This window comes from Rhineura floridana, chromosome 7 (assembly GCF_030035675.1).
Source record: "Rhineura floridana isolate rRhiFlo1 chromosome 7, rRhiFlo1.hap2, whole genome shotgun sequence".
Classification (NCBI taxonomy): Eukaryota; Metazoa; Chordata; class Lepidosauria; order Squamata; family Rhineuridae; genus Rhineura; species Rhineura floridana.
Window position 1 is genome coordinate 126117981 of NC_084486.1, and position 23094 is coordinate 126141074.

Genomic DNA, 23094 nt, shown 5'->3' on the forward strand with positions numbered 1-23094 from the left:
GTCCAGAGTATAGGCTGTGCATCAGGAGAATCAGATGCTGTGGCACCCCAATTTCTTTTAGAGCATTCCATAGTTTTTTGTGATCTACGCAATCAAAGGCTTTGCTGTAATCTATAAAGCACAGGGTGATTTCCTTCTGAAATTCCTTGTATGTTTACGATATGATCTGTGGTACCTCTTTCCTTTCTAAATCCAGCTTGGACATCTGGCATTTCTCACTCCATCTGTGGTAAGAGCCTTTGTTGTAGAATCGTGAGCATTACTTTACTTTCATGGGATATTAAGGCAATAGTTTGATAATTACTGCATTCCCCGTGATCCCCTTTCTTTGGAATTGGATGTATATTGAACGCTTCCAGTCTGTGGGCCATTGTTTTCTTTTCATAATTGCTGACAATTTTTTGTCATAATTTGGACGGATTTAGTCTGAATAGCTTGTAGCAACTCTATTGGTATGCCATCTGTTCCTGATGATTGGTTTCTGCCAAGTATTTTAAGAGCAGCTTTCACCTCACATTCTAAAATTTCTGGTTCTTTATCATACGGTTCCTCCATGAATGAATATGTCATCGTTGCTTCTCTTTTATAGTGTTCTTCAGTGTATTGCTTTCATATTCCTTTTATTTCATCTCGGTCAGTCAGTATGTTCTCCTTTTGATTATTCAACATCCCTACTCTTGGTTTAAATGTCCCTTTCATTTCTCTAATCTTTTGGTATAGGGCTCTTGTTCTTCCCTTTTTGTTGTCCTCTTCTATTTCTATACAGTAACTATTGTAATAGTTCTCTTTGTCCCTATATACTACTCGCTGTATTGTTGCATTTAGGGTTGTTTCTATCTCCTTTTGCTTTTGCTTTCTCTCTCTTGAACCGTTTTAAGAGTTTCTTCAGTCATCCATTGAGGTCTTTCTCTATTTTTAACTAGAGGTATTATCTTTTTGCATTCTTCCTTGATAAGAGTGGTGGCTGCCCAGCTCCAGACATTTTAGATGAAACGGATTATCTTGACCCATTTCAGTCTAGTTTCAGGCCTGGCTACGGGACAGAGACTGCTTTGGTCGCCTTGGTGGATGACCTATGCAGAGAGCTTGACAGGGGGAGTGTGTCCCTGTTGGTTCTACTGGACCTCTCAGCGGCTTTCGATACCATCGACCATGGTATCCTTCTGGGCCGCCTTGCCGGGATGGGACTTGGGGGCACTGTGTTGCGGTGGCTCGGCAAACCCAGAAGGTGGTGCTGGGGGATTCCTGTTCGACTCCTTGGCCGTTGACATATGGGGTCCCTCAGGGCTCAGTTTTGTCCCCCGTGTTATTTAACATCTACATGAAACCGCTGGGTGAGGTTGTCCGGGGGTTTGGGGTTCGGGGTTCGGTGTCATCAGTATGCAGATGACACCCAACTCTATTTCTCCTTTCCACCTAAAGCCAAGGAAGCTGTCCTGGTCCTGAACCGGTGTCTGGCATCAGTGATGGACTGGATGAGGGTGAACAAATTGAAATTAAATTCAGACAAGACAGAGGTGCTCCTGGTTAGTCGAGAGGCAAATCAGGGAATAGGGATTCAGCCTGTGCTGGATGGGGTTACACTCCCCCTGAAGACACAGGTTCGCAGTTTGGGTGTGCTCCTGGATTCAGCTTTGAACTTGGAGGCCCAGGTCTCTGCAGTGGCCAGGAGTGCTTTTGCCCAGTTAAGACTAGTGCGCCAGCTGCGCCTGTTCCTGGAGACGCCTGATTTGACTACAGTGATGAATGCCTTAGTTACATCCCGTTTAGATTACTGTAACGCGTTCTACGTGCGGCAGCCTTTGAAGACTGTTCGGAAACTTAAACTGGTACAAAGAGCTGCAGGCAGAGTGCTAACTGGGGCTGGTTACAGGGACCATACAACCCCCTTGTTACGACAGCTCCACTGGCTGCCAGTTTGTTTCCGGTCACAATTCAAAGTGCTGGTTTTGACCTATAAAGCTCTATACGGCCCAGGTCCAGGCTATTTGTCAGACCGTATCTCCCCATATGAGCCTGCCCGGGCGTTGAGATCCTCAGGAGAGGCCCTTCTGTCAGTCCCAACACCTTTGCAAGCGCGATTGGTGGGGATGCGAGATAGGGCCTTCTCGGTGGCTGCCCCCAGGTTCTGGAACTCTCTTCCTAGGGAAGCACGAATGGCCCCTTCCTTGCTATCCTTCCGTCGGCAGGCAAAGACTTTTTTATTCCGACAGGCTTTTGGACTAGAAGATGTTTAAGATAGGGCCTCATAAGGTCTGTTGTATTGTTCTATGGTCCTATTCTTAATGTTTTAAATTGTTTTAGTATCTTAAGTGTATGTTTCATGGTTTTAATGTCACGAATAGTTTAATTCTATTTTAATTGTATATTTTTGTATGTTTTTTTACCTATGTGTAGTTTTTATTTGTAAGCCGCCCTGAGTTCCAGTTTTGGGAAAAGGGCAGGGTAAAAATAAAGATGTATTATTGTTGTTATTATTGTTATTGATAATGCATCTGACTTCAGTCCATAGTTCTTCTGGTTCTCTTTCAGCTAAGTTTAAAGCCTCAAATCTGTTCCTTATTTTCTTCTGGGATGTTATTTAAGTTGTTATTTCAATTTCGGCATTATGATTGCTTTGTTCTTTAGCTTTACTCTGATTTTCGGTATGACCAGTTCATGATCTGTACCGCAGTCTGCTCCTGGTCTTGTTTTTGCAGAAAATCTGGAACTTCTCTATCTTCTGCTACCAATTATATAATCAATTTGATTCCTATATTGACCATTTGGTGATGTCCAAGTGTACAGTCATCTTTTTGGTTGCTCAAAAAATGTGTTTGCAAGAAACAAATTTTTGGCTTCACAGAATTCAATAAGTCTCTCTCCTGCTTCATTTCTATCTCCTAAGCCTCATTTTCCCACAATTCCTAGTTCTTCTCTGTTCCCTACTTTTTCTTTCCAGTCCCCCGTGATTATCAGCAAATCTTGTTTTGGTGTGTGATCAATTTCTTCCAGTAGTTCTGCATAAAACCTCTCCAATTCCTCTTCTTCTGCGTTTGCTGTTGGAGCGTAGACTTGGATGATGGTTATGTTAATAGGTTTCCCATTAATCTCATTGATATAACTCAGTCAGACCTTGAGTTGTAGCTCCTAATTGCTTTTGCTACAGCACTTCTCATTATTAAAGCAACTCCATTTCTTCTTGATTTCTCATTTCCTGCATAAAATATTTTGTAAGTTGCCTGATTGAAAATGTCCTATTACCGTCCATTTTAATTCACTCACGTAATTTAATTTGCTCACACCAAGTATTGTAATGTTGGTATGTACCATTTCTTGCTTGACAATTTCTAACTTTCCCTGGTTCATGCTTCTCACATTCCATGTTCCTATTGAGTGCGTCGTACAACTCCGGACTCTCCTTTCACATCTGTACACATTAGCCTCTGGGCTTCCTTTCAGCTGACCCAGCTGTGTCATTAGTCACAGCACTACTCGTACTTGTCCTTTGTTCTTCCCCAGTAGCTCGGTGAGTGCCTTCTGACCTGGGGGTCTCACAGGGCTGTGGAGTTGGAGTCGGAAGTAATTTTGGGTGGAGTCGGAGTCGGTAGAAAGTTGGACAGTGGAAAAAGCGGATAAGAGAAAAATCAACTCATTTGAAATGTGGTGTTGAAGGAGAGCTTTGTGCATACCATGGACTGCAAAAAAAGTCAAATAATTGGGTGTTAGAACAAATTAAACCAGAACTATTGCTAGAAGCTAAAATGATGAAACTGAGGTTATCATACTTTGGACACATAATGAGAAGACATGATTCACTAGAAAAGACAGTAATGCTGGAAAAAACGGAAGGGAGCAAAAAAAGAGGAAAGACCAAACAAGAGATGGATTGATTCCATAAAGGAAGCCACAGACCTGAATTTACAAGATCTGAACAGGGTGGTTCATGACAGATGCTGTTGGAGGTCACTAATTCATAGGTTCGCCATAAATTGTAATCTACTTGAAAGCACATAACTACATAGTAAATGCTGATATACATTTATTTTGCATAATTTCTGTAAATATTTAAATATTGTGGGTGGTGTTCAGTGTTGGTAGTACTCAGAATAGACCCACTGAAGTTAATGGACATAACTAATCTAAGTTCATTTGTTTTCAATTAGTCTTCTCTGAGTGGGACTCAGATTAATGCAACCCTGTGTTTAAACAAAACTTGAACACATAGTTTGCTCATATCATAACATTTAGATTATACTAAATATTAGAAGTATTCACCATTGCTTTCCTAATGTTTTTTGTGTTGCAGATTATGAGAGAGTTGCTGCAAAGGCTGGTAAATTGGAAACGGAAGTTAAGAGATTACATAATCTCATAATTGAAACAAATAATAATAAACTTAAAGTTCATCAAGACAATCTTGATAAGATAAACAAGGATCTAGACCAGTGTGCTTCTGCCATCACTAAAGCTCAGGTGGCAATCAAGACAGCAGATAGGTATGAGAAGTATTTTACATTGTTTATGAATCAATACCATAGAAGTATTCATTATAGTGTTTAAACAAAACTATTAAGTAATGGATTTGCAACGTGATGGTTGTCCCTATCCATCTTGTTTTTCTTTTACTGAAGGCTTTGTTGTCAGGATGCTAAATTGTGTGCTTAACAGATTCTGTGCTTGTATTATACATTGTCGTATACTCAGCCATTGAAATAAGGAAACAAGAAGTCTGTGGACAGTAGGACAGAATATAGATATCTGGGAATAGAAGCCATTGAAGAGGGATAGAGAACCCTGGGAAACGATGCTAAATACATGAAAAACTTAGGTGTGTAGTTAGCGCCTTCTTGAGAAAGCATATGTTTCAAGTCACTGAAAGTGAAATTATTAGAAATGTGTGGTACTGTGTGTTTTTTCATAATGAAAGCTGAGGTTTTTCAAATCGTTAAAATATGTGCCAGGTACCCTAGTAATTGTGTAGACACAATAAATGTAATATTTTATTTCCTATATTTATGCATCACTTTTTGTCCAAGACTGGCTCAAGAAAAGGCTTACAGTTAATATCTGTAGAAAGATCCAATATGGGATATGTTGGTGGGAAGTTATATAATCCACATTTTTACTCCAGAGGGAAGGGTCAAATGGACGCAGGAGATGGCATGACCTGAATATGACCGAGAAACACCAAGGAAGTTATAGGCATATATCTTCTGTTGCTCTGCAAAGAGTTTGATTTATACTCAAGATATTTTTTTTTTAATAATTTTTATTCAAATTTTTCAAAAGACAAACAAAACAAAGTCAAAAAAACATAACAATACATCAACAAAAAATGAAAATAAAATAGTTGACTTCCGATTTGTCGCAGATCAGCTATAAGTATATAATATACATCAAACCTGTCCCTTAATGTATACATACAGAGTCCCTTTTCTCCGTAGGCTGTCTTAATTAATCGTCAAATCCCAGTATCATCATTTTATTTTGATCTTTCAACAAAAAGTCTAAGAGAGGCTTCCATTCCTTAAGAAATGTATCTGTCGATTTTTCTCTAAGTAAACATGTCAATTTGTCCATTTCTACTAAATCCATTAATTTCAATAGCCATTCTTCCATTGTTGGTATTGATTCCATTTTCCACTTTTGTGCATATAATAATCTTGCTGCCGTAATCATATATAATATTATTCTTCCATATTTCTTTTCTATTTGTTTATCCATAAAACCCAATAAAAAAAATTCTGGTTTTGACTGAATATTTATCTTTAGAATTTTTTGCATCTTCCTACCTATCTGTGCCCAAAATGATTTTGCCTTTTTACATAACCACCACATATGATAAAATGATCCTTCTTGTTGTTTACATTTCCAACAAACATTAGAAACATTACTATACATTTTTGACAACTTTTCTGGAGTCATGTACCAACGGTACATCATTTTATAAAAATTTTCTTTAAGATTATAGCATAGTGTAAATTTCAAACCTTTTTTCCACATATTTTCCCATTGATCCATTTGTATGTTATGACCAAAATTTTTTGCCCACTTTACCATACACTCTTTTACTTGTTCTTCCTCCATATCCATTTTCAATAAGAGTTTATACATTTTCGCAATTATATTTTCATCATTTGTACACAATCCTATTTCAAAATCAGATTTACTTATTTCAAACCCATACATTTTCTTGTCCATTTTATATCTTTCTAACAATTGTAAATAGGCAAACCATTGAAAACTATATCCTTCCTTTGTCAGTTGTTCTCTCTCTTTCATTGTATATTCTCCATGTACATTTTCTAATAGTTCTTGATAAGTTAACCATTTCTCTTTTCCAGTCATTTCTCTTCTATAAAACGCTTCTTGACTTGAGACACATAATGGTATTTTTGAATAAAACCTTGGTTTGTATCTATTCCATATTTTCAACAGAGGACGTCTTATAAAATGATTGTTAAAGTCTACATTTACTTTTACTTTGTCATACCATAGATATCCATGCCATCCCCACTTCAAATTATGGCCCTCCAAATCCAATAGTCTTTTATTCCTCAATAAAATCCATTCCTTTATCCAGACTAAACAGCAGGCAGCAAAATAAAGTCTCAAATTTGGTAATCCCAGTCCTCCTCTTTCTTTGGCATCTTGTAGTAGTTTAAATTTAACTCTTGGTTTTTTTCCTTGCCATACAAATTTAGAGATATCTTTTTGCCATTGTTTAAAAGGTAAATCAGAGGATATTACAGGTATTGTTTGAAACAAAAACATCATTCTCGGTAATACATTCATTTTTATCACAGATATTCTACCCATTAATGACAGTTGTAGTTTATCCCATCTTAGCAAGTCTTTCTTAATCTCTGTCCATAATTTTTCATAATTATTATGAAACAACTTTGAGTTTTTATTTGTCATAATGATACCTAAATATTTCAACTTTTTTTCTATTGTAAAATCTGTCTTGTCCATTAACTCTTTCTGTTCCCTTAAAGTTAAATTTTTCACCAACATCTTTGTTTTTTGATGGTTGATCTTAAATCCTGCTAACGGTCCAAATTCTTTTAATTTGTCCATCAATATATGAATTCCTTCCAAAGGGTTTTCTAGTACAATTATCAAGTCATCAGCAAATGCTCTCAATTTATATTCTTCTTTTTTTATCTTTAATCCCAAAATCCTTTTATCTTGCCTTATATCTCTAAGCAGCACTTCTAAGACCAGAATAAATAAAAGGGGAGATAATGGACATCCCTGTCTTGTACCCTTTTGTATTTCACATGAATCCGTTAAATCTCCGTTAACAATTATCTGGGCCTTCTGAGATGTATAAATCGATCTAATCCATTTTATAAAATTGTCTCCAAAATCCATTTGCTCCAAAACCTGAAACATAAATTTCCAATTCAAATTATCAAATGCTTTTTCAGCATCTAAAAAAATCAAAGCTGCTTGTTTATCATTTCGTTGTTCTATATATTCCAACACATTCAAGACATTCCTGACGTTGTCACGTAATTGTCTTTTAGGTAAAAACCCTGATTGATCTTCCTGAATAAATTGTTGCAATATTATTTTCAATCTTTCTGCCAAGATCATTGTAAAAATTTTATAGTCATTATTCAATAAAGATATTGGCCAATAATTTTTTGTTTTAGTTAAATCTTGCTCCTCTTTAGGTATTAATGTTATATTAGCATTTTTCCAACTATCCGGTATCTTTCCCTCTTGCAGAATAAAATTCATTGTAGACTGTAAAGGTAGCAAGAGTTCTTCCTCCAAACATTTATAATACATTGCAGATAACCCATCTGGTCCTGGCGCCTTTCCTAATTTAATTTTGTTTATAGCTTCAGATATCTCTCTTGATGTAATAGGGCCATTAATAGCTTGTCTCTGAAAATCTGTAATTTTAGGCAAATTCTGTTTAGATATATACTCTTCTATTTTTTCAGATGGAATTTCCTGACACTTGTACAATGTTGAATAATATTGATGAAAAATCTTTTTGATTTTTACATTATCTGTCAGCGTCTCATCTCCTTCTTGTATCTTTAAAATAATATTTTTTTGACGTCATTTCTTAATTTATATGCTAACCATTTCCCAGGTTTATTTGCAAATTCAAAAGTCCTTTGTTTAGCAAAATTTAGTTTCCTTTCAATTTCTCTAACTGTCAACATTGACACTTGTTTCTGTAACATTTTAATTTGATTTACAATAGAAACTTTAGTTGGATTCTTTTTCAATTCTTCCTCTTTTTGTTTTATTTCTTCCAAAATTAATTGCATTTTCTGTTGTTTCTTTTTTTTAATTCAGAGTTACATTTAATAAAATATCCCCTCATAAATGCCTTACTTGTATCCCAAACGATATTTTCACTTGTTCCTTTATGTAAATTATGTTCAAAAAACTCTTTTAATTTCTTCTTACATTCTTGTACTACTTTGTCATTCTGAAGTAAAGATTCATTTAGTCTCCATCTAAATCCAAGATTTTTTTTTTTTAAAGTTAATATCACAGGATTGTGGTCCGAAAAAGTTTTTGGTAATATATCCATTTTAAAAATATCCTTCGCTAAAATTTTAGACATCCAAATCATATCAATCCTCGAGAATGTTTTGTGTCTTTCTGAAAAATAAGTAAATTCCTTTGCGTTATCATTTATATATCTCCAGGTATCCACCAATTCTAAATGTTCCATCAGTTCAAAGCAAATCTTCGGTAATTTACCCTGTGTCTCTTTGATATTTTTTTCAGAAAGCCTATCAATTTTTGGTGAGATTACCCCATTCCAATCACCCATGACGCACCAATGATCATATGAAAACTCTGACAATTTTTCCATAAGTCCTGTGTAAAACCTTGTTTTATCTTCATTGGGAGCATAAATACCCACTATCAAAATGTTTGTACCCTGTAAAGTAATTTCAACCCCCACAAATCTACCACTATCATCCAGTAATACCAATTTAGGAAGCAATTGTGGGTTAATGTAAAGAACAACTCCATTTTTTTTTTTTGGTCCAGCTGAAATAAATTCTTCACCCAAATTTTTACAAATCAAATATTTGGAATCTTTCTTCTTAATATGAGTTTCTTGTAAACAAATTATATCCAATTTTAATTTTTTCAAATAATGAAACACTTTCTTTCTCTTCTGCGCCGTGTTGGCTCCATTTATATTCCAAGTTAGATATTTGTAATCCATCTTTAAGCGTGTATTTTAAAATGTGCCTGATGCTCCTTTTAATCCATCATCTTCCTTCCCCTCCTCTGCATATCCTTGTTGACTTTGTTTCCCAGGAATTATATCCATATCTTTGAGTTTATCTTCTTCCATATCTTTTGAAGCTTTTCTCAAGAAGTCCCTTGCTTTTTGAACAGTATTCAATCTATATTTCTGTTGTCTGAATGTAAAGATCACTCCTTCTGGAACATCCCATCTAAATTGAATTTTGCATTGCTTAAGTTTTTCTGTAAGGAAAGCGTATTCTTTTCTCTTACGTAGAAGTCTAATAGGAATTTCTTTCATCACCAGTATTTCCTTACCATCAATTTTAAAGGTATTTTTAAAGTGTTGCTGTAATACCATATCTCTGGTCGTCTTCTTTATAAAATGAACAAGCACATCTCTTGGAATTTTTTTCATTGTTGCATATCTGGAATTAATTCTATAAACTTTGTCTATTTCAAATTCCATCCGATCTTCATTCAAATCCAGAAATTTTACTAAAGCATTAACAATTTTATCTCTAATGTCTTCACCTATTTCCTCAGGGATTGCACGGAATCTCAAACAATGCTCTTTATTTCTCATTTCAGTCACAGCCAAATAGTCCAAGTTTTTTTCTAATTCCAGATTTAATATATCTGTTTTATTCTCCAAGATTTGTACCTTTTCTTTAGTATTTTTTGCATCCTCCTTTATTTGCCCAATTGTCCCTTTAATCTCATCCACTTGTGTTTTAATATAGTCTTTTATATCTATCAATTCAGTTTTCATTTCCTGTTTTATAGCATTAATCCCTTCCATTATTTTTTGAAACATATCTGGGGGTATAGCCCCTTCCTGTGGGTCAATAGAACCTCTTCGCTCCTGGGCCCTAGTTGCTTTTTTAGTTGTCATTTTCAAAAGAAGCCTTTAATTTCTATTATTAACCACTGTTCCAAAACCTAGAGGCAGTCTATTTCTTTTTTTTTTTCCTCCACCAACAAAAGAGTTAATATTCCAGGCCTGTTATTATAGTCCAGCCAGCACAACACAGTTCTTATCTACATCCAAGAATGCAAAACAATCCTGGTTCCCAGTACAGCCAACACCAAGCAATTAGTAACATATACGAACAGCAGATTCGTCCAAAAAAAAATAGTCCAAGGAGAAAAATAGTCCAAAATATATTTCCATCAAATAATAATTACCTCTCATCCGTTTTTAAACTTTAAAGCTCCAAATTCAGGCCAGCTTTTTGTCGTAAAAAAAATATATGTTGTTTACATTTTCTTTCTTCCTTAATTATATTTAAAAGAGAAAAAGTATGACTCACCCAGGTTTCTCAGTTGCTGATTCGTAAACAAATCCCTTTTATTGTAGTAATTTAAGCCAAATGATAAGATTTAGACAGAAGTAGGCTCGCTGGTTAAGGACGTTTTTTTTTTAGAAGGAAAAAAAACGCTTCGCTTTATCCCAGTACAGCTTGCATGGAAGTCCTGACTCCGTCTTCAGCCGATCGGCATGCCTTCTTATCTCAGGAATTTCCTGATCAATTCCAGCCGCCGACAGCTCAACGAAGTCTTGTGGAAAATCTGATCGGTTCTCCTATACCTTGGAGAACATTTAAGCCAGTCAAAGTTTCCTTTTAACTGGCTTTTAACCTGAAAAAAGCTTCCTCTGAGGCAGAGATCTCTCAGAGACAGTCACCAGCTGAGCACTCACTTCCGGGAAGTCTATACTCAAGATATTAATATCAGACAAGAGGCTTCATATCTACCTTATTATATTCCTTTTGAGCAGAAACCTGAACAAATCAGAGGATGCTGTTCTTCGCACTGAGAAGGAAATTGAAGGGAATAAAAAAAACATACAAGACTTAACAGAACAGCTGAATGCGCTAGATGAAAGAGCTGCTGAAGTTATGAATGACAGCAAAAAGGCTGAAGTACGTATGATACTAGCTTATATTCTTCAAGTGGAATACGGTTTAAAAGATGCAGAACAGTATATTAACACTAGAAGTTTCTGATGTATAACTAGTGTTTTACTGCAAGTACTAACAAGTCCTTTGACAAGTCTTCAGCACCAAGAAAAAATCTATTTGAGAGAAGGATATCTGATTCAGTTGTACTGTTTATGCTATATTCTGTTAAAGCTGTGACTTTGAGGCTCTGTTTACTCTTCAGGAGACTTTAATTTTAAACACTTAAAGATTATTATTCCCATTCCAGGCTATAAATACTATGGGATGGGGGGGCAATAGTACTGCCAAACCCCACTTACTTGGTATCAAGTTGTCTTACTTCCCTAATCACTTCGAGTATGTAGCAATTGCTCCTGAGCAAGCATCTGTATACTGGAATATAGAGTCCAGGTATACTTGGCCAGAGTTGAAATGCTGTACATATTCCGGCATTGTCCAACAGATGGCAGAACTAGGACAAAAGTTGGCTTCTCCCTCATTCTCCAGGAGTAAGTGGACTGCAAGTACTTTGCAGCTCAAAGGAGGGGAGGCAAAGGCTGGAGTCGCACATGTTCTTGATTCAATGCTGTTCAACAAAAGGCATTAGAGAGAGCCCCATTTCATTCCTCACCTTGCCACATGCTGCCACAAGGCAAAACAAAAAAAATCTTTTCCAACAGGCATTTGGAGTTCCAAACTGTTAATTCAGTTAACATGTTAGGAAGACTAAAATAATTTTTCCTTCTTCCTCTTCTCTTTGTTTGTTTTGCAGTTTATTGTTGATTTTAACCTTTATGCCACACTACTTTTTTAATAAAAAAGCATGCAGCCCCCATCGGAGGATTTGTAGTGCCTCATCACAAACCTTATTTGCATGGTGTCAGAATGGTGTAGAGCAGCAAAAGGGAAGACTGGTTGCACAACAGCAGTGGCCATGGCATAGGTGTGAGAAAGGAAGGGACACTGATGAGAGAAAGTGGTGGTTTAAAACAATGAAAGAGGTCTAAATAAAGTGGGAAGGGAGGAATATTGAGGGGTTATTTTTTAAAAAAACTAAACAAAAGCAGAAATGGGTACAACATAGGCGCTAATACAGCATAGCCTTTCCTAACTCCCTTTTCACTACTCAAACACCTGCTCACTGTTTAAAACTGCCATTTTTCTGCGTCACTTAATCCCTGCTTTGCTCAAACTTCTGCAGTTGTTTTACACAGCTATTTTTTTCTTTCAATATTTGTCCTTTCTCACTGTACTCAAACTTCTCCCTCTTCCATTCCTCAACCACCTCAGGTGTGAGAAGAGATAAACGGTGTGAAGCCCTCAAATATTCCATAGTACCTTCACACAATATATTTCATTCCAGGTACTATGTGTTGTCTTCAACATGAAGTTCCAGATTCAGTGTAGTCATTTAGAAGCAGTATTTTATTAACAAGCAAATATATGTACAACACCCATCAACTGAACTTAACCTTCTCTAACTGAACAGGCTTGCTGTTAAGATTCTATTAAGCTTAAAGATATAGTGATATAATACAGTGTGTGTGCAAACAGGGCTGCAGAATAGCAGGGAAGAGGAGGAATGGGAATGGAGGTGAAGCTGAAAGTGGGGGATATGAAAGGGGCTGCAGAGTAGGAGGGGATGATGGCTTCATAATTGGGTGGAAGGTAAAAAAAAAGGTGCTTAATAGTTGCAGTGTGCGGGAGGAGGAAGATACAGGAGGTTACCATGGGGGTGATCTGTGTGCAACAGGAACTTGCACAAAGGGGGGGGAGGCATGGACATGGAAGGTGAAAATGGGTGCAAAGCAGAGCTGCAGAATAGAAGAGAAATGTCTCCAGAAATGGGTTTGGGAAGGTGAAAAGGGAGCTTAGTAGTTGTATGGGGTGGGAAGGGGAAGCTCTAGGGGATTAATGTGGAAGTAGTGGCTGGGGATTGGTGTATGGAGCAAGCAGGAGCGCAACTTTCATAAATAAATAAAAACTTATCTCTTTCTTGATCATATCCACTTAGCAGACACAAATGTTATCTTGATTTTACATTCACTTACCTTAGAGACAGGCCTGAAGAATGGTTAATTTGTGTTCCTTATATTAAACACCATCTAAAAACATGGGGAAGAACAAGGTCCTGGCAACCTAAAGCCTTTGGCCACTTGCACAACCGACACATAAATTGATTTATGTGGTTTGTGCATCAAAATCAAATAAAAGGCTACATTGACTAGTGTGCTTTTTATTTTTTTTTAAATTACACTCTTCTTTCTGTCACCTACTAACTTAAGTGGCGTGTTTATAGTCTAAAACAGTCTTAAGGTTGAATCTTTTCCAACATGGGCAATTATTTTAATGTCAAGTAGTGCCTGTATTTTTTATATGCTATGTTAATTTTAAAAGATAAATTAAAATCTATTTTGAACTAGAACACTAAAAATGCAAACTCTTTCTGGTAACCTAATATTAAAGATTTAACTTTCACCCATGATCTTTGTTTAGGAGTCTTTGCCAGAGATCCAAGAGGAACACCGTTCTGTGCTTCAAAAGATTAAAGCTATCCAAGAAGAAGAGCATTTGCTTCAAAAAGAGGCTCTTAGTATTAGGCTTAAAATTGAACAGCTAGATAGTCATGTTGCTGAGCATCAATCAAAGATTAAATATTGGCAAAAGGAGGTAATCATTTCATAATGTATTAATATTGTAAAAACAAGATAAAATTTTATGTTTTGGAAAAGCTTTTTTATGACAGTTTCCTGCTTTCCTGTCATATAGCAGGGGTTAAAATATTGCATATGATTTCACACCAAACAAGATCCTAAAAAAGACCTACATTTAAAAGACATAGGCTTCATTAGAGAGTATACCGTTTACTCATATCCTACCCAGTCTCCTGTTATTTAGAGCCACTCAACTGTTCAACAAGCACGAGTCTGGCTTATTCAAAGATAAGGTCCCATCTTATGTCCAGTGACAATTTGTGGCAGTTTTTCTCTCCAGAGGAAAACTTGGTAGTTAGCTATAAGACTGTTGTTAATTTGAGCTCTGATAGGTGCTTGGAGGCAGAGGGATAATCTACATCATATGCATGTCATAGTGTTTTTGCTAAAAGTTTCTGGTGGCTGATTTGGGAAGAGATCAATCCTTTTTTCTTATCTCGCTTATAGCATGTCCAGGAGGGGCAACTGATTTATATTGGGGAATTGTTAAAGGGGAAGAAGGATTTAAACCTCTCCCCCCTCCACGCGCAAAGGATTGTCTGGTTTGACCCCAGGATTTTCCTAGCTTGACCCCTCAGATGCTCCATTGTATTTTTTAAATGACCTTGCTATATGGAATCATTGCTTCTTGTCTAAAAGATCCACATATCTCACATAATGATAGCAAGGACTCTATGCATCCTTTGTGAAAACAGATGTGTACAGTAGGGCCCTGCTTTGCGGTGTTCTGCTTTGCGGTGTTCCACCGATAAGGCGGTTGTCAATTGCAGAAAGGCCCCGCTCCTACGGTGCTTGTTCCACTTTTACGGTGTTTTTCAGGCGTCGGGCACCATTTTAGACACTCTTAGTCAATGCGTTCCGCTTTATGGCGGATTTCGCTTTACAGCAGCGGTCCAGAACAGAACCTGCCATATGAGCGTGGCCCTACTGTATGTGTGTGTGCTGCATTATTACAGTGCCCATTTGATATATTTAAATGACACACTTTTCAAGATTTTATTGTCTTTGTTTTCTGACTTGAAATGGATCGTTATTCTTACTTGGATCACACTCAAATAGTGCTGAATCGAGTTTGTCTTTAAGATGGTTGTTTAGCTACTTAGTATCTGTAGGCTGCTATTCCACCAAAAGACCTTTAAGGTTTCTTAAAATACATATAAAAATTGAATAAAAACGCAAACAGCAAGTTGAAAAACTAATCTCAGTCTTTACTAGAAAGAGACTGTGAACATTACTTGTTCATTAATTGCTTAAAATATATTTTAGATATCAAAAATATCACTGCATTCTGTGGAAGACAAGCAAGCAGAAGAGCTTCCAGTGCTCAATCAGGAAGAACTTGAGGCTATTAAAAATCCAGATATTATAAACAATCAAATAGCTCTCTTAGAAGCTCAGTGTCATGCAATGAAACCAAACTTGGGTGCTATTGCTGAATATAATAAAAAGGTAAGCATACATAATTTTTTTTACCAATATTGTCCTATAACTCATACAAACAACTGCGTGTATTTATTTATTTAGGGTATTTCTATACCTCTTAACATATAACATATATATATATATATATATATATATATAAATTTCTCTAAGCAGTGTACAGAAGAGTAAAACAACAACAAAAGTTTTAAAAATATACAGTAAAACCATAATTCAAATGATAAATAATATAAATTAACAAATATCAAAACAATTCCTTAGCACTTCCTCATTCAATGTCTCTCAATCTCCTGGCTCTCTCACCCAGGGCCCTACAAACAAATCACCCCCAAAATCTTATGAGAAAGAAGGTTTCCAGGGTAATGTATGCAAGACGGGCCTGAGATGACTACTCCTGTGCTCACATTACTGATCTTTCTGTTAACCCCCCCCTTAGAAAGAGCAATGTGTCATTGATCCCTATGGAAACCAGAGCTTTTCCACAGGAGGCCTGCCATCAAGCGGGTATCATAGCTCCACCTATCGTCCGAAGGCAAGAATGTTTTGAAGTCAAGACTAGGGGCATCAGGCTCCTCCCACTCCCCAGTTCATTCTTGCCTTCATCCGTGCAAGTTAGAATAATTCATAGCATAGCTTCTAGATAAGTTTTCTGTATCTGTGTGACACTGAGGCTGACTACTGAAGCGCTTTGAAATTGTACATTCTGCTCCATCCGTGGCCATGTACCAAGGCTGTTGAAACTGTACATTCTGCCCCATCCGTGGCCGTGTATTTAGCCATCTGAGCCGGTGCATTCTGCCCCATCTGTGGCTGTGTACTGAGCCTGTTTGGGTCTGTACATTCTGCCCCATCCATGGCCGTGTACTGAACCCCCTCGAAAATATATGATGGCGGAACAGCCAGTGACAGCTCAGGCAACCAAGCCTAACCAATCTAAGGCAACCAAGCACAAGCACACAAAAGCGGTTTCCAAAACCAAGCATATATCCAGCCACAGCACAACCAAGCGGGCACGCTACATCTCTGTCCCGGTTCCTGAGGAGGTGGGCCAGGAACCATTAACAAATATTTTTAATTCTCCGGCCGCATCCTCCGAGGAGGACTTTGCAGGGTTTCCGGACCAGCCAGCAGCCAGCTATCCTCCTCCCATATTACCACCTAGGGCTCATTCATCTTCACAGCCTGCTGAGCCGCCCATATCTTTGCCTCTACAAGCGCAACCGTCTCCCACACCGGGGCTGCAGCTGTCTCAGGAGTTCATATCGCAACTACAAGACATGCTGTCGTTCTTCTCTCAAACGCAGTCACAGTCGCAGGTCACTGCCATGCCTCAGCGGAGTGTTCACAGACAATCTGATGATATGGCCCACTATGTACACAATGAGGCAGATCCATCATGTTCTCCAAACCCTTTTGACATTGCTAGAGGCAGGTTTGTCGATGACGTTTCTTGTGGTGAGGATTCACCATATGTTATGCAAGCCGAAGGTGACGACTGGAGTGATCAGTCAGAACAAGAGGATACATCTTATCGTCTGTTTGATGCCTCCGATTATCAGCCCCTTGCTCGCAGAGTATTGAACACCCTTGGTCTACAATCTACACATCCTGCAGCTGCCACTCCAGCTATTAAAGGGGCCAGGGTCCTGAAATCCCCCACACCAGCGGAGCACTACCTTCCTGTGCCAGATCCTATTGCTAAAATGGCCAAGGATGAATGGTCTCACCCATTACAAACACGCCGTTTTAATGCCCTTGCGGACAAGCTTTACTCTTTGGCTCCGGAATTTACAAGTAGACTGGCTGTCCCCGGCATAGACGAGCCAATTTCCAGTCTAGTCTCTAGATCCTTTTGCCAAGGGAAGGGGACTCACGTTTAAAGGACGCCACTGAGCGGAGGCTGGACTTTGCCTTACGCAAAAACCATGAGGCCACCACTTTCTCCATGCGAGCCTCTGCATCAGCTTCCATTTTTTCCAGGGCAGCGATGATGTGGTTGGATGACCTCTTAGATGATCCTCATCCCGATCCTGTCTCTCTGAGGAGGTCACTGGTGAAATTACGTAAGATGGCGGCGTTTGTGGCTGATGCCACCTTGGATGCAAATCAGCTGGGAGCAAGAGCTATGGCAGCTCAGGTGGTCGCTCGGCGGACCCTTTGGCATCGTCACTGGCAAGCGGACTCTACAGCCAGGGTCAACTTATCAAGGGCACCTTATTCGGGCTCATTACTCTTCGGCAAGGAAGCCCTAAAGGCAGTACTTGTTGACCCCAAGGATGCTCGGAAGCCTGTCTTGGCCACTGTCAGGAACGTTGATCGCAGGCCCTTCAAACGTTTTACCTCATACCGCACGACCCAGCCCTTTCGAGGAGTGCGGCCCGAGGCCGCGATTTCTGAACCAATGATTTCCGTTCCTCCAGGGGAGTCTGGAACAGACGTTTCCCAGGCAAAGGTCAGTACCAGGGACGCAGAGGTACCTCAACATCCTCATATCGGGGAGGGTCTCGCCAGCACAGACAGTACTGACGCGATACCGGTTGGGGGCAGACTGCTTCTGTTTGGAGACCATTGGCTGCATCTGACTCAGGTCATGTGGATTAGAGATCTCTTTTGTTATGGCTATGCACTAGAGTTTTGGGCAACCCCTCCAGAAAGTTTTCATCCCTTTCCTTGTCCCAAGGCACCATCCAGGCACTGCATCATGCAGACAGCCATACATCACATCTTGGACTCAGCGGCAATAGAGCCAGTCCCTACAACAGAGAGGTCGGAAGGGGTATACTCCCTCCTATTTGCTGTGCCCAAACGAGATCTGTCATGGAGGGCGGTGTTGGACTTCAAGTTCATCAACCATTTCGTAAAGTATCGCAAATTCAAAATGGAATCCCTCCACTCCATTACAGAAAGCCTTCACGAAGGAGACTTCCTGGCTTCTATCAACCTAAAGGAAGCGTATCTCCATGTGCCTATTTGCATAGCCCACAGAAAATTCCTTTGGTTTGCCTTCGGCCCCCAGCATTTTCAATATCGAGCGATGCCGTTCAGTCTCTCTGCCCCAAGAGTATTTACCAAAGTGCTACTCATTCTAGTGGCTTACCTCCGGCTTCAAGGGGTGCACATCTACCCCTACTTGGACGATCTTTTAATATGGGCGAGTTCCAGGGAGCTGGCTCATCGCCATCTAAAGCTCATGCACCATGTCTTGCAGACCTACAGCTGGCTAGTCAATTTCGACAAAAGCCATCTCCAACCAACCCAACGCCTACAACATCCAGGGGCGATGTTAGACACCCTGCAGGCGACGGTGTTCCTGTCTCCAGACTGCATAACTGCTATCATAGACATCGCACTGTCTCTGATGCACCATGCAACCGCAGACGTCATGCTTCTAGCAAGGGCTCTCGGAATGTTGGTGTCCACCATCCATATTGTGCCATGGGCTTGAGCTCATACTCGCCAACTTCAGTGGGCTTTGTTACCGTTTCAGCAGGACATTGCAGGTCCAATCATCGAACAATTCCCTTGAACCCTGCACTGCGTCTTTCATTCCGCTGGTGGACGAGGGTCCAACATCTCAACCAGGGCACTCTGTTCAGAGAACCCCCCAGGACTGTTATCACCACAGATGCCAGTCTCCTCGGCTGGGGAGCCCACTGCAACTCCCAGTTCGCTCAGGGGGTTTGGACCGAAGCAGAGCAGATTCAGAGCATCAATTGGCTGGAACTGAAGGCTGTCCACTTAGCTCTGCTCCATTTTCAGTCTCTGTTCCCCTTGGACCATGTTCTCATTCGAACGGACAACACGTGCGAAATCTCATTTAAACAGGCAAGGGGGAACCAGGTCCCGTTCTCTGCAGAACCTAGCTTACCTCATATTAAACTGGGCAGAACAACATCTACAATCCTTGAAAGCAGAACATCTCAGAGGAATTTGGAATGTGACAGCAGACTGGCTCAGCAGACAACAAGTCTTTCCGGGAGAATGGAAACTTCATCCAACCATTTTCCATCTTCTCCAGCGTCGGTTCGATGTTTTCTCAGTCGATCTGTTTGCCTCCAGTTGCAATTGCCAGCTACCCAGGTACTTCACACGATACCTGGACACGACAGCGGAAGCGGTGGATGCTCTGTTGCTACTGTGGCCGGATGGCCTATTGTACGCCTTCCCTCCAATACCACTGTTAGCCAGAACCTTGAGGAAGGCGTGACGCGAGAGGGCCAAGCTGGTTCTGATAGCACCATATTGGCCCCGTCGACCGTGGTTCTCAGATCTCCTTCCCATGTCAGTGACGGACCCTTGGACGCTCCCAGTCAGGCCAGACCTCTTATCCCAGGGCCCAATATGGCATCAGGACCCCAATTGGCTCAACCTAACAGCGTGGCTTTTGAACGGGGACATTTGAGGTCTGCTGGCCTGTCTGATGCTGTTATTGACGTTATATTGGCCTCGAGACGACCATTTACCACTCGTATGTATCAACATACTTGGGTGGCATTCTCCAGGTGGTGTCAGTCCCAGAATCTTGATCCTTCCCAGGCCACAATACAACAGGTGGTGCAATTCCTTCATAGGGGCCTCATGATGGGGCTTAAACCCAACACCTTACGTCGACATGCGTCCACTCTGTCGTTCATTCAGTGTCCTCCGCTGGTGCACCCGTTCATCAAACGTTTTCTGAGGGGAACCGCTCTACGTTCACCGGCTGTATTCCACTGCTTTCCCTCATGGAGTTTGTCGAAGGTCCTGCAGGCTTTACAACGCCCTCCATTCGAACCCCTTAGGACTGTGCCATTATGTCTATTGTCATTCAAGGTCCTGTTCCTGATCGCGATCACCTCTGCGAGACGAGTTTCGGAACTGGGTGCATTGTCGTCTGCCCGCCATCTCTGTGTTTTTCACAAGGACTCTGGTACTGAAGACTGATCCTTCCTTCTGTCCCAAGGTCAATTCAGTTTTCCATTGCAACCAGGACATTTTTCTTCCTTTTGTCCGAATCCTACCCATCCTCTAGAGAAGGCTTGGCATTCGTTGGATGTTCGGAGGGCTCTTAAGACCTACCTGTCTCAGACCCAGGATATACGACGAACTGAATCTTTGTTTGTATCCTTTCATCCACATTCTATGGGGCATAAAGTAACTAATTCCACCTTATCCCACTGGTTGCGCGCATGTATTACCTTAGCTCATGTGTCCCTTAAGCTTCCAGTTCCAGCTAGCATAACAGCTCATTCCACTAGATTGATTGATTGATTGATTGATTGATTGCACTTGTATACCGCCCCATAGCCGAAGATCTCTGGGCAGTTTACAGCAATCAAAAACATTAAAAAATATATGCAATTTAAAACACATATTTTAAAGACAATTTAAAACATACATTTTAAAATTTAAAACAATATAAAAACAATTAATGTTCTTAACAACAGCAAATAAATATTTGCAAAAACACAACTCCATACAAATTACCCAAATGCAGATCAAGGTAAAAATGTATTTCTGGATCTCGTAAATGCCAACAAAAAAGAAGCCATATGCATTTCCCTGGAGAGGACATTCCAAAGGTGCTGGGTAGCTACAGCACCAGGCGCTACCACATGAGCAAAGACTGTTGTCATGACTGTGGGAAATGGTGTTTTTAATATTATATATTGGGGATGGGATGGGGGAAAGAAACATTTTTCACTTGGCCTGTGCACCGGATTCAGCAAATGCCCAAGTGCCGAGCCAAATCGGACTTATTCGGAGGCACTCAGGTGTCGGATGAGTCAGATTCAGACAGCCATGGATTACTACGTGTCAGGCTGCATGACCCAAAGCAATCTGTGGCTGTCAGGGGACAGGGCATCAGGCAAGAAGGAGAGCCAGGCAGAGCAGAAAAACCCTGCAGAAAGGGCAAGACCTACTTTGGATTTCTGGCTGTGTCTTCTGGCAGAAGGTAAGCCCAGCTTCTTGCCTGCCTGATGCCTCCCACTCACCCACCCCTCCACCCCCAGCCAGGATTGATCCCTCAGCAATTCTGCATGATACGGGTGATGCTCTGCAAGTGGCTCTCCTAAAGAAAAGATGCTTCCTCAGCATCACCCACGCAGAATCAAGGGGTCGATTCTGCAGAGTATGGGTGATTCTCTGCAAGTGGCTTTTCTAAAGGAAAGGCACTTGCTGAGCATCACCGGCGCAGAATCACCCCTTCCACTCAGGCCTGGCATCAGCAGGTGGCCAGGTTGGGCACTGGCTGAGAGTCCCTGCCACTGAGAGGGGCCCCTGCTGCTGGGGCTGGGCTGAGTGGAGCGTCCTTCCCTGGCTCTCCCTGTCAGGTTCCTACCTGCTCGTGGTTACTGCCTGTCTCTAGGCACCACCAGGGACTCCACCAGTCCGGACCGCACTCTCTTATGGTTTACCTATCCACTCTAGCACAGATCTCAACAGATCCCCCTGCTAGGCAACCACCAGTAACGTCCCAATACTAGTATTCCCAGAGACTCTGAATACTGGTATTGTTATTCTCTTCACCGCTGCCACCATTTGTTACAGTTCCCCTTCAGCCTTGGTCATTACCTTACCCTCCCTTCTGGTCTGTGAAACCCCAGCCAAGGATCAGGCCTTTGGTAAACCAAATTAAGTATTTATTACAGATAACAAAGCTAACAAGATTAACAAGATTTCTTCTTAAGGCACATAAGCATATGGTTTTACTCAATACTAATCTGAACTCCACCCCCCTCCTTCTTCACTCTCTCCTGGCAAACAACTCTCTCAAACCCCGCCAAGCAATCCACTCTTTCTCTTCTCCCCCCCAGATTCCACAATTTACCACCTCACATTCACCCAGATTTACCTGTCATCCTTTCATTTATACTGTCAGCCATTTTAAACATTCAGCCAATCATCAAGCATTCTATTGCCCATTCACTCCCCCTCATCTTTCACTACTTACCATGTATACTCTAAACAACCAGCACTTACCATATATACACTAATATATAGGAACATCACATTTCCCCCCCCCTTAAACAACTGCAGAGTATTATTCCTGTTCCAGGATTTATACGTTGCGTTAACAAATAAAAGTCTCTATGGGGAAAATGTCTTTCTTTGTTCCTCTGTCTGGTCACATCACTGCAGTCCCAGCCACTTGCCTGGAAAGTCCATCGGCCAGTACATTGTCCTTGCCTTTGATGAACTGGAAGTCCACTTGATAGTCCTGTAGGGCCCAGGACCACCTCTGCAGCATAGTGTTATGGTTTTTCATAGTCTGCAACCATAACAAGGCCCGATGATCCGTAGTCACTGTGAATCTTCGTCCCCACACGTATGGGTGCAACTTGTTCAGTCCCCACACAACCGCTAGACACTCCTTCTGGACCGACGAATAGTTTTTCTCCCTCGGCGTCAGCTTGCGACTCAGATACGCCACTGGATGTCTGGTGCCTTCTCTCTCCTGCAGCAAGACGACTCCCAGCGCGAGGTCCGACGCATCTGTAGCCACGATGAATGGTTGCTCATAGTCTGGTGCTATTAATATGGGTCCTTGGCACAAGGCTTGCTTCAGCAGATCAAAAGCCTTCTGACATTCATCCGTCCATACCACACGCTCAGAACACTTCTTCTTGGTCAATTCATGCAAGGGGGTTGCTATTTCCCCAAAATTTCTCACAAACTTCCTATAAAAACCAGCCACACCCAGAAATGCCCTTACTTGTTTTTTGGTTAAGGGGATCGGCTACGCTTGTATTGCCTCCACCTTGCTCCATAAGGGGGTGATTTTCCCACTCCCCACC

General features: G+C 40.6%; 1 protein-coding gene across 6 annotated transcripts in view; it reads left to right on the forward strand.

The window, feature by feature from the left end:
• The window catches only part of SMC4 (structural maintenance of chromosomes 4), a 103544-nt gene that overhangs the window by 70024 nt on the left and 10426 nt on the right, over window positions 1–23094 (forward strand). For all 6 annotated transcript variants that reach the window (XM_061637194.1, XM_061637191.1, XM_061637192.1 and 3 more), the window contains 4 exons: window positions 4289–4478; window positions 11000–11144; window positions 13659–13832; window positions 15143–15325. In XM_061637194.1, coding sequence (XP_061493178.1) covers window positions 4289–4478; window positions 11000–11144; window positions 13659–13832; window positions 15143–15325 — 692 coding nt within the window. The remainder of the gene's footprint in view (window positions 1–4288; window positions 4479–10999; window positions 11145–13658; window positions 13833–15142; window positions 15326–23094) is intronic.